The sequence below is a fragment of the Buteo buteo genome, chromosome 13 (genome assembly GCF_964188355.1).
Source record: "Buteo buteo chromosome 13, bButBut1.hap1.1, whole genome shotgun sequence".
Lineage (NCBI taxonomy): Eukaryota > Metazoa > Chordata > Aves > Accipitriformes > Accipitridae > Buteo > Buteo buteo.
Window position 1 is genome coordinate 26746176 of NC_134183.1, and position 13788 is coordinate 26759963.

Here is a 13788-nt window from a genome sequence, read left to right on the forward strand (position 1 = left end):
GCAAGCATCCAAAATTTTGGATTTCAAGCATTAACTGCTACTTTGGGTCTAAACTCTGTTGATCCAGCCCCTGTATTAAAGACAGAAAGGTACATAGTAAGACTGGTACTTCAATAGCAAGGAGTTAAAAATGCAAGTGTCCTCTACTTTTTAAAAACTAATAGATAAAAAAAGATTTATTCCAAGCAGCCTTGTCTTTAGAAAAACATTCTATTTATGGTTAGTCTTTGTTTTCTGCCCTGAAGCCAATCTGCAATCTAATGAACCAGAAATTTTTTTATTTCAGGACTCCACACCTTTGACATTAACCCTTAGTGTGCGATTCACCTGTCTTACAGATTTTAGAATTCAAAGTCTACCTTCAGGAGCCAGAAACTAGAAGCATAACCTAGTAAACTAGAATACTGCAAGTACTCTTGTTAACTAGTCCTATTGAAGTTTGTTCTCATGAGGAAAGAAGGTACAAATGCTAGGAAGGAAGATCTGGCTTCTACCTTATATTCCCAGCCTGCCTAACTTTATCTGAGTGATTTCATAGTAGTGTCATTACTTGACTAACCAAGTTTGCAGAACCACAAAGTATCTGGAAGCCTTACAGGAACTCACTCACCAGAGATCTTTTTGACACCACTGTAACACAGCAATGTTTTCTTCCGGTAGTTCATCTCGTCTATCTCTACAGTGATTATGAAAGGCAAACAAGATCATTCTTATCTTCAACTGGTGGGTTTTTATGGCAGTGTCACAGTGCTGATGGCAAAGTAAATCCAAACACAGTCAGGAGCAGCCATGTAATCATCTTTCAATGGCAGATTTGTTTGGGTTTTTTTCCCCAGTGTTACTGTATTTAACAACATATAATTAATTTCATAAACATACCTCCATGGAATTTAGCATTGTCAAATTGTGCTTATTCTTGATGGCACAGTAAGATTAAGGGTATTTATTAATCTTTTAAACATTTGTTGTCTATACAGAAGGGAAGCTACAGAAGCACCCGATAGTCCAACATGGCAAGACCGTACAAAGGACTAGTGCTACATGCCTGGGTTGCAAGTTATCATATTACAGGCTAACTTGGAACATAGCATGACACCATATAATTGTTATAAAAGAGGCTCTACAGGAGGTAAAGAGACATATTAGGTTGTGAAAAAGCCAAATACCTTTTCTATATACTGACTGCAGGTTTATGTAGCATTATGGGACAGTCAGTAAAGCCTAGCAGGGACATCAAGGGATAAGACAGACAGTATATAAAATAACTTTTTTTTTTTTGAAGGCAGCAAACAGATACAGTGCTGAGACTCTCCCAGACTACATATGAAAGACTTGATCCTGCTCCACTTGCAAGTTATTTTACTTCCTTCTACCAAAAAACCAACCAAAACCCAAACATAAAACACCATCAAGTCAGAGCAGTAATGTTCCATTACCATGTTGCCTTGATATAAGGTCTTTGCAGCCTACAACATAGATTAAAAAGTTTGATCCTTTGGTCTTTTTTGCTGTATTTTATTCCAGCCAAGCTCAAAAACCACCAAACAAAAAAACCTCAACAAACAAAAAAATGCCACAATGGAGTAATAGCTTGCATAGAACAGACAGAAAAGACCTGATATAAAATTGTTCTCTCTGGTGGAGAAATTTGATTTTTGTGCAATAAAGTCTCAAGACATGCTGATCCATCCACTTAACCAACAGGTTTTCAGTGCAGAGAAAATATCAAGATTTTCCACAATATGAAAAGAGTGCAAGTACCTAGTTCAACATATTTATTATAACCAATATAGGCTTATAGTGAGTTACATGACAGATTACAGCTAGATTTCTAAATATACAACAACAAAAACTCAAGACATGCTTTTATGTTTATTTAGATTTTAGAAGTAATGTCACCCTTAAGGCAATAGCAAAATATTTCCTTTTAATTATGTAAGACTTTAATATGGTCATATATAATAATGTATGTTCTGATGAAAATAGGTTAGTTTTACACCAGATAGTGCTACTTTGTTTACATAATGAAAACTAGGATTTTTCTATAAATAAAGGTTTAATAACAAAATTATCTGTTGATTTATTTTTAGAGAGAAGAACTGATGTGATCACCAACTCCTTTATTTCTAGTTATGCATACACCACCAATTTTAAACATACTGAATGGGTCTTCAGGAAATACCAGCTCCTGTTCAATTTGTTTTCTTACAGTGTTAACAAAATACAACCCATTTTCTACATGACAGCTGCCCTACCACTATCTTTTCTGGGCAGGTATGGACCAATGAATGCATGAACTCAATTTAATAGCAGATGAATGAGGATCTGTTCTTTAAAACAACTTGGCCACTTTATGCTTCCTCAACAGTATACAGGATTTAGCTTCTTTAAAATCTCTATCTTAACTAGGCTGTTGGAATAAATCTGACATTAGAAGACACAAATATGAAAGACTTAAAAAAAGCTAAATGTACATCTAGCTCATGCTAATTTTAAAATATATTAAAATTTGGCATGCATTGTAATTCAAGAGTAAGGATCTAGCAAGACATGGATATTAGATTTCTCTTACGGTTGCAGAACATTATGATCAGCTGTTGACTGTTACAGAAAGTAACATTCTCTCTTCCTCTTTGGCCCTCAAAGATGAAATGGGGGTGGTGGTGTGTTGAATGCATACAGAAACATAGAGCTACCTTTCATGTTTTAAGTTCTCTAGTATACTCACAAAAGGCAACCTAACAATTCAGCAAAGCCAGCAGTCTAGATTTTGGAAGTATCACAAGCCACAAGCAGAATCACACAAGTTAAAAGATTTTCCAGCTAGATGTTTTTTTTAAATGGAAAAAAGTTCGTAATGGATCTTATGCCTAGAGCAAGGAGAGAGTTCCACTGAATTCCAGCAGAACTGGTGCCGATATAGCAGCAATTTAAACACTTGTATTTAGTTAACCCCATGACAGCAAGCAGATTTCCTAAGTTTCTGCACTGGTAGTCATTCAGCATTTAGAGCTGGGGAACAGTTGTCAGTGATTGGGTAAAAGAAAACCCTAGCTCCACTTCAGCAGTTTTGTCATATCACTTAATAGAAAGATGAATACAAACTAAGTAATAAACCATAGTTTGGGTAGGGCTAAATATTTATGCCTATTATTTAAATATTTATGAAGTGCTGGAACTCTGCAAGACACTGTTTCTATTTAATATTCTCCTGCAAGTTTTCACAATATTGTTTAAGTTTTTGTCCTTCACATGGCTGTATCACTTAAACCATACATTTTATTTAAAACATATGCAAGAAAAAATAAATTTCATCTAAAAAAAGTCTTGAAATCAAGGAGCCACAAAGACAAGCACGATATCCCTTGAAGTCCCATGTAGTTACTGTTACAGATAGTTAAGAGAGGGGGTGATCTTAGATATGTTTAGTTTAAAATGCAATAGTAGTCATGCAAAATCAACACACAGTTGTGAGCATATTGGAGCACCACTTGAAGTTAACTGGTACGTATTATTAGCTCTGTTGTAGTAATACATGTCAGTCACACTAGTGCATGTATGGAAGGGAGGCAGCCCAGTAATTGGGAGAAATGTCTGTTTTTCTAAGCCTCATTCAAGAGTGTGTATGTTTGCAAAACCTCAATTTTTAGCTACAAAAGCATTATCACAGCAAGGCAGAAGTTTCACTGGGTTTTGCAGACTCAGGTAAATATATTACGTTACACCATCAAAAAACATTAAAAAAAAACAAAAAACCAAAGCACAGCTCAGTAGATTTATGCATTAGGCTGCAAGCCATCTAAAAAACAGGTCCTAAGTTATATTAGAGGTTACACGATCCTACTTAGCAATTCAGGTTAGCCCACGTAAAAAGTGCAAACCTGTGATATCTTCCAATTAAGTCAACTTCTGCATGTCTTGAGGGGAGAAAAAGACAGAGACCAAAACCCCAGACAATCCATACTGACTTCCAATCCCATCCTACAAGACAACTTTGTGAGGTTTTTGGAACACAGCTAGGAAGCCGTCTACGGTGACAAATTACAGTTGCTACTACAACACTACCATGACAGAGCATTTTAAGGATAATTTACAATAACTCCTTCAGAAGCTATTGAGCAAAGAACACCAAAGCTTGCACTGACCTCTTTATAATTCAAGTACTCTCCCTGCTCCATGATAAAGAGGCTTTAGAGAATATGAAAGCACAGTCCAGGAGGTCCTCGTAAGACAGAGCAGATTCCGGCATCCTCTCAATTTCCTATATCTCAACAGTTGCAGAAGTGCCGTTTGTGTAGCCACCTTTAGACTTCATGTGGTCCTGAATTGATACAGCCTAGAAAAAAAGTTTATTAGAACATGCATCTTATAAAGTCTAGTTGCCAGAACAATTATTAAAAGCATCAATTTGAAGAGGCAGGTGAGCCATATGTTTACACTGTTGGGTCCCAACAGTAGTAGGGAGAAATAACAGCTAAACCCAGGATTGTTAAGGACTATTTTCAGTCAGTGCATGAGATGGGTCCTGCTTTTCAAAATCCACTTATCGTTACATCCTTCACCCTGGCACAGCTTTGACTTCAAGGTGATCTGTTATCTGGACCTAGTATCAAATGTATCCACAGAATCCTTATCCAAAAGGATCTCATCATACGTAAAGATACTGGGGAAATGAGCAGTTCCTGCTGCCTATATCTTCCACAGTATCTTATGTTTACAAACCAAAAGAGAGTTCTGTTCTGATGCTATTCTATTGATGGGGGAGGTGGGGGGGAAGTCAGATTTTTCTCTCTCTTACAGTTATCTAGTACTTTTTTAGCTACCTGCTCTACACGTTACTGAGTGGAGATTTTTGCTTATCAAAGAGGTGCACACTTACTGATGAATAGTCACTACTCATCTCTCTTGCCCCAATATGCGCAGTGTGTACAAAGTTCATTGGTTCTCCTATCATATTCCGGTCCAGTCTCCGACGCCTCTTCTATAAGAGAGAAGATACCTTAGGTCTCTATTCAGAAAACATGAGCAACTTTCAGACAGAAACAAGCAGCTGAGATAAAAGACAGTCAGTACTGACCCCTAATAACTCCTCATGGCAACCAGGCTGAAGTTTCAGACTGTTTGCAATAAGAGAGGGTCAAAGTCACTTTTATTACAGCTCATTGAATTATTGCAAAAACTGTCTTTAATGTTGGAAAGTCAAGGCCTGAGAACTGCAAAGTCACATGGCCAAAGTTTCTGGCAAAACACACATAGCTTAACATGCCCCCTTTTAGCTTTTGCATTACTTAGCCCAAACTAATCAAAACAACATGACAATGGAAGTGTTTTCCACATAAGTGAAAGACAAAATTTCAAATCTGACAAAGGATGGCAGTTGTGCATCTACCTACCGGCTGGGGCTGTTCACCATTGCACCAATTAAAACAAACCAGGAACTCAGTCATTCTATTTTTCAGCAGGTAATAAGGTCTTGCTAAGCGTAATTATTTCTCTGGGAGTTAAAGCAATACGAGGACCAACATGCAGTTCCTAAGGTGAGTTTAGGAAGGAATTGCTTGTGCAGATTCACTGGTAAAGATCATAGAAAGCATCTGATGAGTATACCTGCAAAGAGATTATTATTTAAATTTATACTAAAATATATCAAAGTCTTGTAACAGTTATTGAGCAACAGACATTTCGGAAGACTAAAACAAGACTGTAAAATTCTTAAACACACCTGGACTGAAAAGTAGCATCAATTTGAAATCAGTATGTTTATATCAGAAGTCAGCGTTAAGAACTCTGCACATTTACACCCAGACAGCCAGTAGTATAAGTTCTGGTTTCCTTACAGAAGCGTAATAAAAGAAACGCTAGAATTAAGTTAGGTCTTGTTTAACAGTCTGTGATCTGGTTGTAAGCAGAGCTAGCCAATACTCATGAACTATTTAGTATTTTGAAAGAAAATAGCTTTGAAGCACAACAGATTGAATGCTTAACATTTACAAACTGGTGCAAAAGAAAGTTTCCTTCTTACATCTGACATAGTTACTCTTCTTAGACATAGAAAAGCTCAAAGTAAAGACTATTCTACAACTCCAGAAAGCCCTTAAAAGAGAGGGGGGAAAAAAGCTTTGTATACCAGCAACAGAAACCATTCATCAGAGCCTAGAGCTTCCCAGAATGTATAAAATTATTAACATAGCACTCCTGAACTAGAGACTCAACCAGGAAACTCACTAACTTTAAGTGCCCTGAAGCTATGATAAAAAACAACTTTTTAGTGGTTACCACTCCCCCCCCTTTTTTCCTTTTGTATATCTTCCTTCAAATCAAACCCAGGACTATAGAGTAGCCTTTCATATAAACTTTTTCATACATGAAGTTATTAAAACAATATTATAATGTGTTAATTTATAAAAAAAGGTTTGGGGTTTTTTTTAAAGCTTACAGCTTAACAGAAGTTCCAGCTTCATCAATTCAGTCTTTCTAAGCTTCCACTGAAGTCTACGCAACCAAACAACTAAGATTCCCCCTTCACAGGCATTTCTTATGTAGTCCCACAATTATGTAATTAGCACATCTATTTCTTTCACCTTTGTGGTTTTCTTACACTTCATCACTTCTCACACTTCAAGCAGATTTTTAAAATTTCTGCCATTTATCTTTCAAAGCATTTGTTACATTTGCCTCTTAGCTTTAGGTGGCCTATGTGATACTTATTGCAGAATGTGTCATGTATTATTCCATTTTATCCTGGGTAGTTTTAATACAACTCATTATCTGGCTCAATTACCATTTTTCACCTCACTTTATCTTCTCACAACGGTCTTTATCACCACTGATACCTTGTTTGAGTGCAGCAAAGAAGGGACAGTGGCCCATGCAGCCCTAAGAACACGTAGAAGCCGAAGCTTTTGCCTACACTTCACATTAGTTGCAGAATTTGGGGGTTTATTTCATGTTAAGGAGACAGTATCAAAGCTAAGATTTTCTTAAAAATCGTAAAGTGTGTCGCTGTACGCTAATAGCCTATTTTGAAAGCAGACTGAGATGAGCATCAAATTAGATAGAGAAACAGTCCCATCCCAAAATAATGGTCGAACGCCTACTCTCCTCCTGCCGCACCCCCCAGCATTTGGCCATCTACCTCCGTGGGGCTCCACGCGTACCTGGGTGTTACCTGCTGCTCCCAGGGAGTCCTGACGGGATGGTACGTCCTCATGCAAGCGCTGGCACACAGCCAGCTCCTGTCTTGGCAACTGCAGCGCGTTTACAGTTCATATTCCCGGGTTATAATTAATCCTGATTGCTAAGCAAGAATGCTTCACTGAGATCCCGTACCCTGCGATGGTTCCTTCACTCTGTAAGGTGCTGCAGAATTCTGTTGTGCACTTTGCGCTTACCTACAGGTGTCAGAAAAGCAGAACGGAAACCACAAATAGCACCCTAGTTTGGCGTCAGCTTTGTGCAGCCGTGCAGTTTTCTCAGCACTATCCATACAGCCTGTGGCTCACTTCCACCCCTGCGGCAGCTCTGCAGGTGTCCTCCTGGCACACAGCAGCACTGGACGTCTTCCTGTTGTGTTTTACAACAGAACTCTTCTTTTCCTCTGCGTGAGTCAGAGTATCATCCTCCAGGACAGGAATGTCTGTGCTGGGGCATGGGACACCACCTTCCTCCCACAGACTCAAGGTTTCCACGCTAACTGGAAGAATTTTAAAAACATCTTAATGTGTTCAGGCTCACCCAGAGCTAATAAAAGCTAACAAGAATCCCCAAACCGAGGAGAAAACAACATTTTGTCAGTGTTGGCACGCAGACCAGAATTGGACAATATCCTGTTGTTCTTTCTCTCTATTTTTCACCATAGCAGCAGTATCATCGAGGAGAGAAAGACAAAGGGCCAGGGAAATGGCTAGCACACGCAGACACAGATGTTGAATGCGATGGGCAGGATGCACAGCCATTCTGGAGGCCGTAGCCTTAAAGCACCCGAGAGCTTTATGAATGTTTAGATATACTTTACTGAGCATAACATTCAATTTGTTCTACCATTGCCATGTATTAAACAGTATTCAAAATATTCTTGTATTTTACTTACAGAATATCCATTCTATATGAGTGGAAAAAGTTTGCCTGAATCAAAACAAAAGAGTTCTCTCTTTCCATGGACATGAGAGATGCACTATAATCTTGACAAATAACATCCACTAAATGTATCTGTTCTTCAGAATTGGCCTTTAGACTCGAGGTCTGATCATGACAAATCTTTGACTCTGAGCTATTAGCAAAGGACAATGAGTGTAAAGTTAGCATATATTTTCACACATCGGGTGCAGGCTACCATCACCCTGCCTCAACCAAGCTGCTAAATTGTGGTAACTTCTGAGTCCAGCCACTGTCATTTTCATTCCAGCTCTATCAGTACTGAGTTGAGGTGAGAGCAGCATACTTCAGCCTAATTGCCTTTCTAAAAATCACTGTGCTTCTAATTTGTTCATTATCCTTACTGTGCTCGTTTGGTATTTACAGCATGTTAAAATACGGAAACAGTTGTATGTTTACATATTTGAATGGCAAGGTATGGTAAAAAACAGTGGAACTTGAATTTCCAGATCAAAAATTAGTTTTGAGCATGAAAGTTGAACAGTACATCTTGCTTGGTGAAAGGTGAAGAGTAAAAAAAAAAAAAAAATTCACCAAAACTTTGGAAGAACCTTGGAGCCAAACAGCTGAATTCCTGCTGTAGAGTGAGCTTAACTGCTTTAAAGTAGCATCTGATTTTATTAATACATGTACAGATTACAAATTAAGTTTGAGATGTAGTCCTCAAACTACATAATAACACTAATATGTAGTTTGATTATATATTGGCCTTCTACCATCCTGAAGCTTCATAGGAAGTTGAGAATGGGGTTTTACTTGAGACCTCCATTAATCTAGGTGCATTGGCATTGTTAATCTAAGGAATTTGGGTGTCATCTGAGGAGATGTGAACCTTCTCCATTTAAAAGCTAAAGTAGACACACACATTTAAAAAAAACCCACCCCCAAAAAACCCCAAACCCACCCCCAGATCCTCTACTGCAGATCAGAAATGAGCTCAGTCACAAAGCGGAAAAAAAAAATGCATTTTTAACTAACTGTTCCCCCCTCAAAAAAGAAGAGCCAAGAGACCAAATTATGTGTTCTGTTTGCAAGTTAAAAATAACTCTGAGAGAAATCACCTGAGATTCGGCTGGAGCCTGACCAGAAGAAAATCAGTGAAACTCACAAAAAGATGAGAAAGAAGCTGAATGGTTGGCAACACACCGACCACTGGTATTGTAAACATGCTGAATTGAGTTAGTAGCTTGTAAATGATGGAATTCAACGTTACCAAGAATAAATGCAAACTAGGTAAAAAAAAAAAAAAGCCACGACCATAGATTTTATTTCTTCATAGAAGGGAAAAAAGCCTTAACAAGAAGAGTTAAAGTCCCTCAGGCGTAGCAGATTTTTCCAGCGCTGTGGTTTTCTACCGTTTGCAGGAGTCCAAGCGCCGGCAGCCGAGGGACAAACACCACGGCCAAGGAAACACGTGTGCTCCTCCAGTTGAAGGAGTAGGGAACTGCCCTTCTTTCGAGACCTGGGGCTGCAGGAGACAAACCCTCCACGCTAAGTTTCCCAGTTCAACTTTCTACGCGCCTCTTAGAACTCCCTAATTTCACGGCTCAAGGACAAATTTCGACCTTGAACGCCGACGATGCTTGCCCGACGGCTGGCGCGTTTCCCGCTGGAGACCTGCAGGGGTCACCCTGCCACAGAGCAAACGGCGCCGCTCGCGGGATTCCTCCCCGCCTTTTCCCGCTCCGAGCAGCCCTGCCGTACCGAGTCTCGCCACCCTCCCGCGGCCTTTCCCCTTCCCCGCACGGCGGCGCGGTCGGGCGGGCTGGCCCCGCCAGCGCGGGGAGGCGCTGGGGGCGAGCGCAGCTCCTCGCTACCGGAAGCCAGGCCGCTCTGCGGAGCGGAGGGCCTGTCAGAGACGGGCACTAACGGCTCGGCGAGGTGGAGAACCGCCTCCAGCGTAACGAGGCTAAGGGCACAGCCCGGCGGGGGGCCGCCCGCCGCCTCACCCCGCCCCACGCGGAGGGCAGCGCCGCCTGAAGAGGAGCCGCCACAACCGACACCTGCTCCACCCTCCTCGGGGCGCGGAGCTCCACCTCGCCCCTCCTCAGGCGGAGCCCCCGCTCGGCGGCCCCTCGCTACCACCGCGCAGGAGCCCGACGGCGCCGAGCCGCCCGCCGAGCCCCCCCGGCGGAGCTGTCGCGGCCGTAGCGGGGCCGAGCGCCCGCCCGCTCCCGGCCTCGCGGGGCCTGAGGGGAGCGCGCGGGCCTCGCCGCACAGCGCTGCCGCTGCCGTCGCCGGAACCCGCCCCCTCCGGCGCGCGGCGCCCCTGCCATTGGCGCAGCCGCCCTCCCCCAGCGCGGCGGCCAATGAGCGCCGTCGGGCGGCCGCGCTGTAACCATTTCGGGCGTGAGTGAACGCGCCCTACCCAATAGCTGTGAGGCGTCCGCGTTGCGCGCGCCCCATTGGCTGCGGCGGCGGTGGCAGCTGCCCAATGGGCGCGCAGGAGCGTGAGGGGAAGCCCCATGCGGCGGGTGCTGGCCTCCCTTTGCGGAGCGCTCTGGTGCGGCGCGGGCTAGCTCTGCTGCTGCTCCCTCCTCCTCCGACCATGGCGTTGCCCGGCAGTTGACGTTGGGTTTCTCCCCTTTCTACCTTCTCCTCTTTCTCCAGCCCCTCTCTTCCCCCTTTCCCCGGGTCCCGGCTCAGGCACGTAGGCGGCCGGTACCGGAGACGCCGGGTCCCCATACCCGTTCCCCCCCCCCCGCCCCTCAGGAACAGGCCGTAGGAATCGGGCCGTGCGGCTGCCGGACGCGCCATGAACATCATCATCGGCATCGGCGGGTGAGAACAACGGGCCGGGCCGGGGGGAGGCGGCTCGGGGGAGGGGGCGCCCGCCGGGCTGCGGGGGGGGGGGGGTCCGGGGCCCATCCGAGGCGCGGCCTGGGCACGCATCCCCACCCCCCCCTTGGTGCCGCTGCCGCAGTGGCGCGAGCGCGGGGGACGGGGCGGGGGAGGGGAAGGCGGCAGGGCGCGCGCGCGCACGTGTCCCGCGGCGCTTCCCGACGGCCGGGCCCCTCTCGCTGCAGGGTCACCAACGGGGGCAAGACCACCCTCACCCGCAAGCTGATGCAGGCCCTGCCCAACTGCAGCGTGGTGCACCAGGATGACTTCTTCAAGGTGAGGCGGGCGCCCGCCGGCCCGGCCCGGCCCGGCCCGCCGACGGGCGGCGGAGGGCGAGGGGTGACCCCCGCCTGCTTCCGCCCTGCTCTGCGCGGCGGCCGGCCCAGGGCCCGCGGCGTCCCCCTGCCCTCGGCCGCGGCTCCTCTGCAGCGTTGGCTGCGCTGGGCTGGGCTGGCCGTGCCGCCGGCCCGTGCTGTCGCATGTCCCGATGACTTTCCGTTTTCTCTGGGTGCCGTACGGTGGGAAGATAGAGGAGCAGGCTACTTTATCTTAGCCTCGTTACTCCTTCTTTTTATCGCACGCCAAGAAACCTGGTGGAGGGTTAAGATTCCTCTTTGTAGCTTCAGGGTTCGGATCTTGAATCTTGCTTTGAAATGGGTGAGCTTCCCAGCAGGTGTGCTGACCAAGCAGTTTTTTTCTTATCACTGTTTCAGCCCCAAGATGAAATAGAAGTTGAAGACGGGTTTAAACAGTACGATGGTAAGCTTTTGCTACGCTGTTACCAAAGTGCAACTCAAAAACTTGGATTATTTTGATCCTTTATATGTGCTTTTTTTTGTACTGACTCTATTACTAGATGATACTTGATTACTGCTTAATGCTAGTTGTCTTGATTTGTCTTAGTGATTAGTGCATTAGATATGGAAGCTATGATGAGTACCATAAACGCTTGGATAAAAAACCCAGTCAAATTTGAACGTTCTCACGGGATCAACAACACTCTGGACGTCCCAATCTTACAAGATAAGGAGGGAGGAGACAAAACAATCCACATTCTTATTGTTGAAGGCTTCCTACTTTACACCTACAGGTAATTGAGTGTGACTTCACATATTTTGATTTTTACGTTGTAGGCAAACCTCCAAGGGAATAAAAAGACCTGTTCTAAACCAAGAGTTAGCAGCTAGTATTGACTGCTGGCGAGTTCAGGTGTCAGAAGTCTGAAGATAGCTCTAGATACAGGAAATTAATGTAATTTTACTTTTCCATTTCTTGCTACTAATCAAACAGTCTAGCTGCAACCAAACGTGTATCTTTTTCAGGCCACTGATTGATGTATTCCACCATCGATTTTTTCTTTCCATTCCATATGAAGAGTGTAAAAGGAGAAGAAGGTAAGTTTTATCTTTTGAAGTTCCCTTGCTAGCCCAGTAACATCTTACTCCGTTCAAGACTTTGTTTCTCTAAAGCTTTTAGATAAGAAAGGATAAACACTAATGTAGCTGTTGTTAGTAGACTGTAGCTTCCTTCACCAAACCAACCCAGAAGCTTCCTGCCAAGCTGTTGTGTATGTGAGACTGATGCTCAGTTTCAGCACAGAACTTTCAATAGACTTTTTTCCCCTTCTGGTTTTCCAATGATATGGTTCCCAGATCTCAAACTATCCCGGGGTTTTATATTTGGCTGTATTGTTGTACATGTACACTGTTCTGAACGCAAATGAAACATGTTACACTTGAAAAAGTTGCGTTTCCGAGGAATAAGCAGTCAACTGTTTTACCCAAGTTCTGCTAAAGCTTTAAGAGAAGGCTGTTTGTCACTGTTAAGATCAGTCCGTCTTAGGAATCCTTTCTGCATCTTGAACACTTTGGACCCGCACATCAAATTGCAACTTCTTGGGGGTATCTTTATGCTTGCAGCTTATGCTGAATACTGACTTTTGGTAAGCTCAGAAACTGCATTGGAGGCAACAGGCTCAGGCTAGTATGTAGAGAAACTGAATGAACTGTCATTTCCCTAAACTGTAATTAGGCTACTCTTGAATAACAGTGTCGTAATTTATAGTTCAAGGAATTACACTGTACCGGATCCACCTGGATTGTTTGATGGCCACGTTTGGCCTATGTATGTAAAGCACAGGAAGATAATGGAAGATCTTGGAGTTGATGTGGGTAAGTCTTTAATGACAAAAGCACTTCCGAAAGATTGCTTTATGAGAGTGCTTTTCAAACCTGGGATATACATACTGGTTAAGTGCATGAGAGGAGTTGAAGCAGGTGGATGGAGTATATTTCTCTGATACCAGTCAAGTTCGTGCTCTTTAAATTGGAATCTGGCAGGCTTACAGAAACATTCAATTATAGCTCTCTTATTTTACTTTCTTACTTTAAGTGCACTTGAATGGAACAAAATCAAAGGAGGAGCTGTTTAATGATGTGTATGGACAGATCCAGAATAAGATTGAAGAATTACTTGACATGCAGGTACGTGTTCATGCTTAACTGCAACTCAAAGGCAACCCTTTTAAAGGCTATGTTTAACAAGCATGAAGCTGTAACTTGAAATATGTTCCTGTATATCTTTCTGTTTAGAAATAAGCTGCTGCTGGTGATTCTTGTCAGTGAAGATGATTCCTGTTTGCTCTGTGCTGCCTGCCTGACTGCCACTAAAGTTCCAGCTTCTGTGAAGACTCTAAACTCTTATATTTGACTTTGTTCATATGGTCATAATTAAAAAGCACTTCCCCCTTGTCTGTCATCTTAATTTGTGCTTCAGCCTAGTATGTGACCTCAG

At 43.5% G+C, this 13788-nt stretch overlaps 2 protein-coding genes across 3 annotated transcripts; one reads left to right on the forward strand and one right to left on the reverse strand.

Annotated features, from left to right (window-relative positions):
* Nucleotides 1–1768: 1768 nt before the first annotated feature.
* On the reverse strand, nt 1769–10379 carry LOC142038508 (CDC42 small effector protein 2-B-like). Its single transcript, XM_075043966.1, has 5 exons — nt 9216–10379; nt 7158–7391; nt 5394–5607; nt 4880–4981; nt 1769–4336 (listed from the first exon to the last, which is right to left on the reverse strand). The coding sequence occupies exons 3-5, from the start codon at nt 5445–5447 to the stop codon at nt 4262–4264; spliced, it is 231 nt and encodes a 76-aa protein (XP_074900067.1). The 5' UTR covers nt 5448–5607; nt 7158–7391; nt 9216–10379; the 3' UTR covers nt 1769–4261.
* Nucleotides 10380–10621: 242 nt separating this feature from the next.
* On the forward strand, nt 10622–13758 carry LOC142039060 (nicotinamide riboside kinase 2-like). Of its 2 annotated transcripts, none has more exons than XM_075045207.1 (8): nt 10622–10935; nt 11181–11271; nt 11709–11754; nt 11899–12085; nt 12318–12389; nt 13045–13166; nt 13387–13478; nt 13587–13758. In XM_075045207.1, the coding sequence occupies exons 1-8, from the start codon at nt 10910–10912 to the stop codon at nt 13590–13592; spliced, it is 642 nt and encodes a 213-aa protein (XP_074901308.1). In that variant the 5' UTR covers nt 10622–10909; the 3' UTR covers nt 13593–13758. The 2 variants fall into 2 exon arrangements, with proteins under 2 accessions (XP_074901308.1, XP_074901309.1); XM_075045208.1 differs by having other exon boundaries at nt 10623–10935; nt 13060–13166.
* Nucleotides 13759–13788: the final 30 nt, after the last annotated feature.

Excerpts from the sequence above, each read along its gene's own strand:
- LOC142038508 (XM_075043966.1), bottom strand. The coding sequence starts at position 5,447 with ATGACTGAGTTCCTGGTTTGTTTTAATTGGTGCAATGGTGAACAGCCC. Across the intron at positions 4,982-5,393 it reads ATGGTGAACAGCCCCAGCCG|AAGAGGCGTCGGAGACTGGA; the intron begins GTAGGTAGATGC and ends TCTCTCTTATAG. Across the intron at positions 4,337-4,879 it reads TGAGTAGTGACTATTCATCA|GCTGTATCAATTCAGGACCA; the intron begins GTAAGTGTGCAC and ends CTTTTTTTCTAG.
- LOC142039060 (XM_075045207.1), top strand. The coding sequence starts at position 10,910 with ATGAACATCATCATCGGCATCGGCGG. Across the intron at positions 10,936-11,180 it reads ATCATCATCGGCATCGGCGG|GGTCACCAACGGGGGCAAGA; the intron begins GTGAGAACAACG and ends CTCTCGCTGCAG. Across the intron at positions 11,272-11,708 it reads ACCAGGATGACTTCTTCAAG|CCCCAAGATGAAATAGAAGT; the intron begins GTGAGGCGGGCG and ends TCACTGTTTCAG.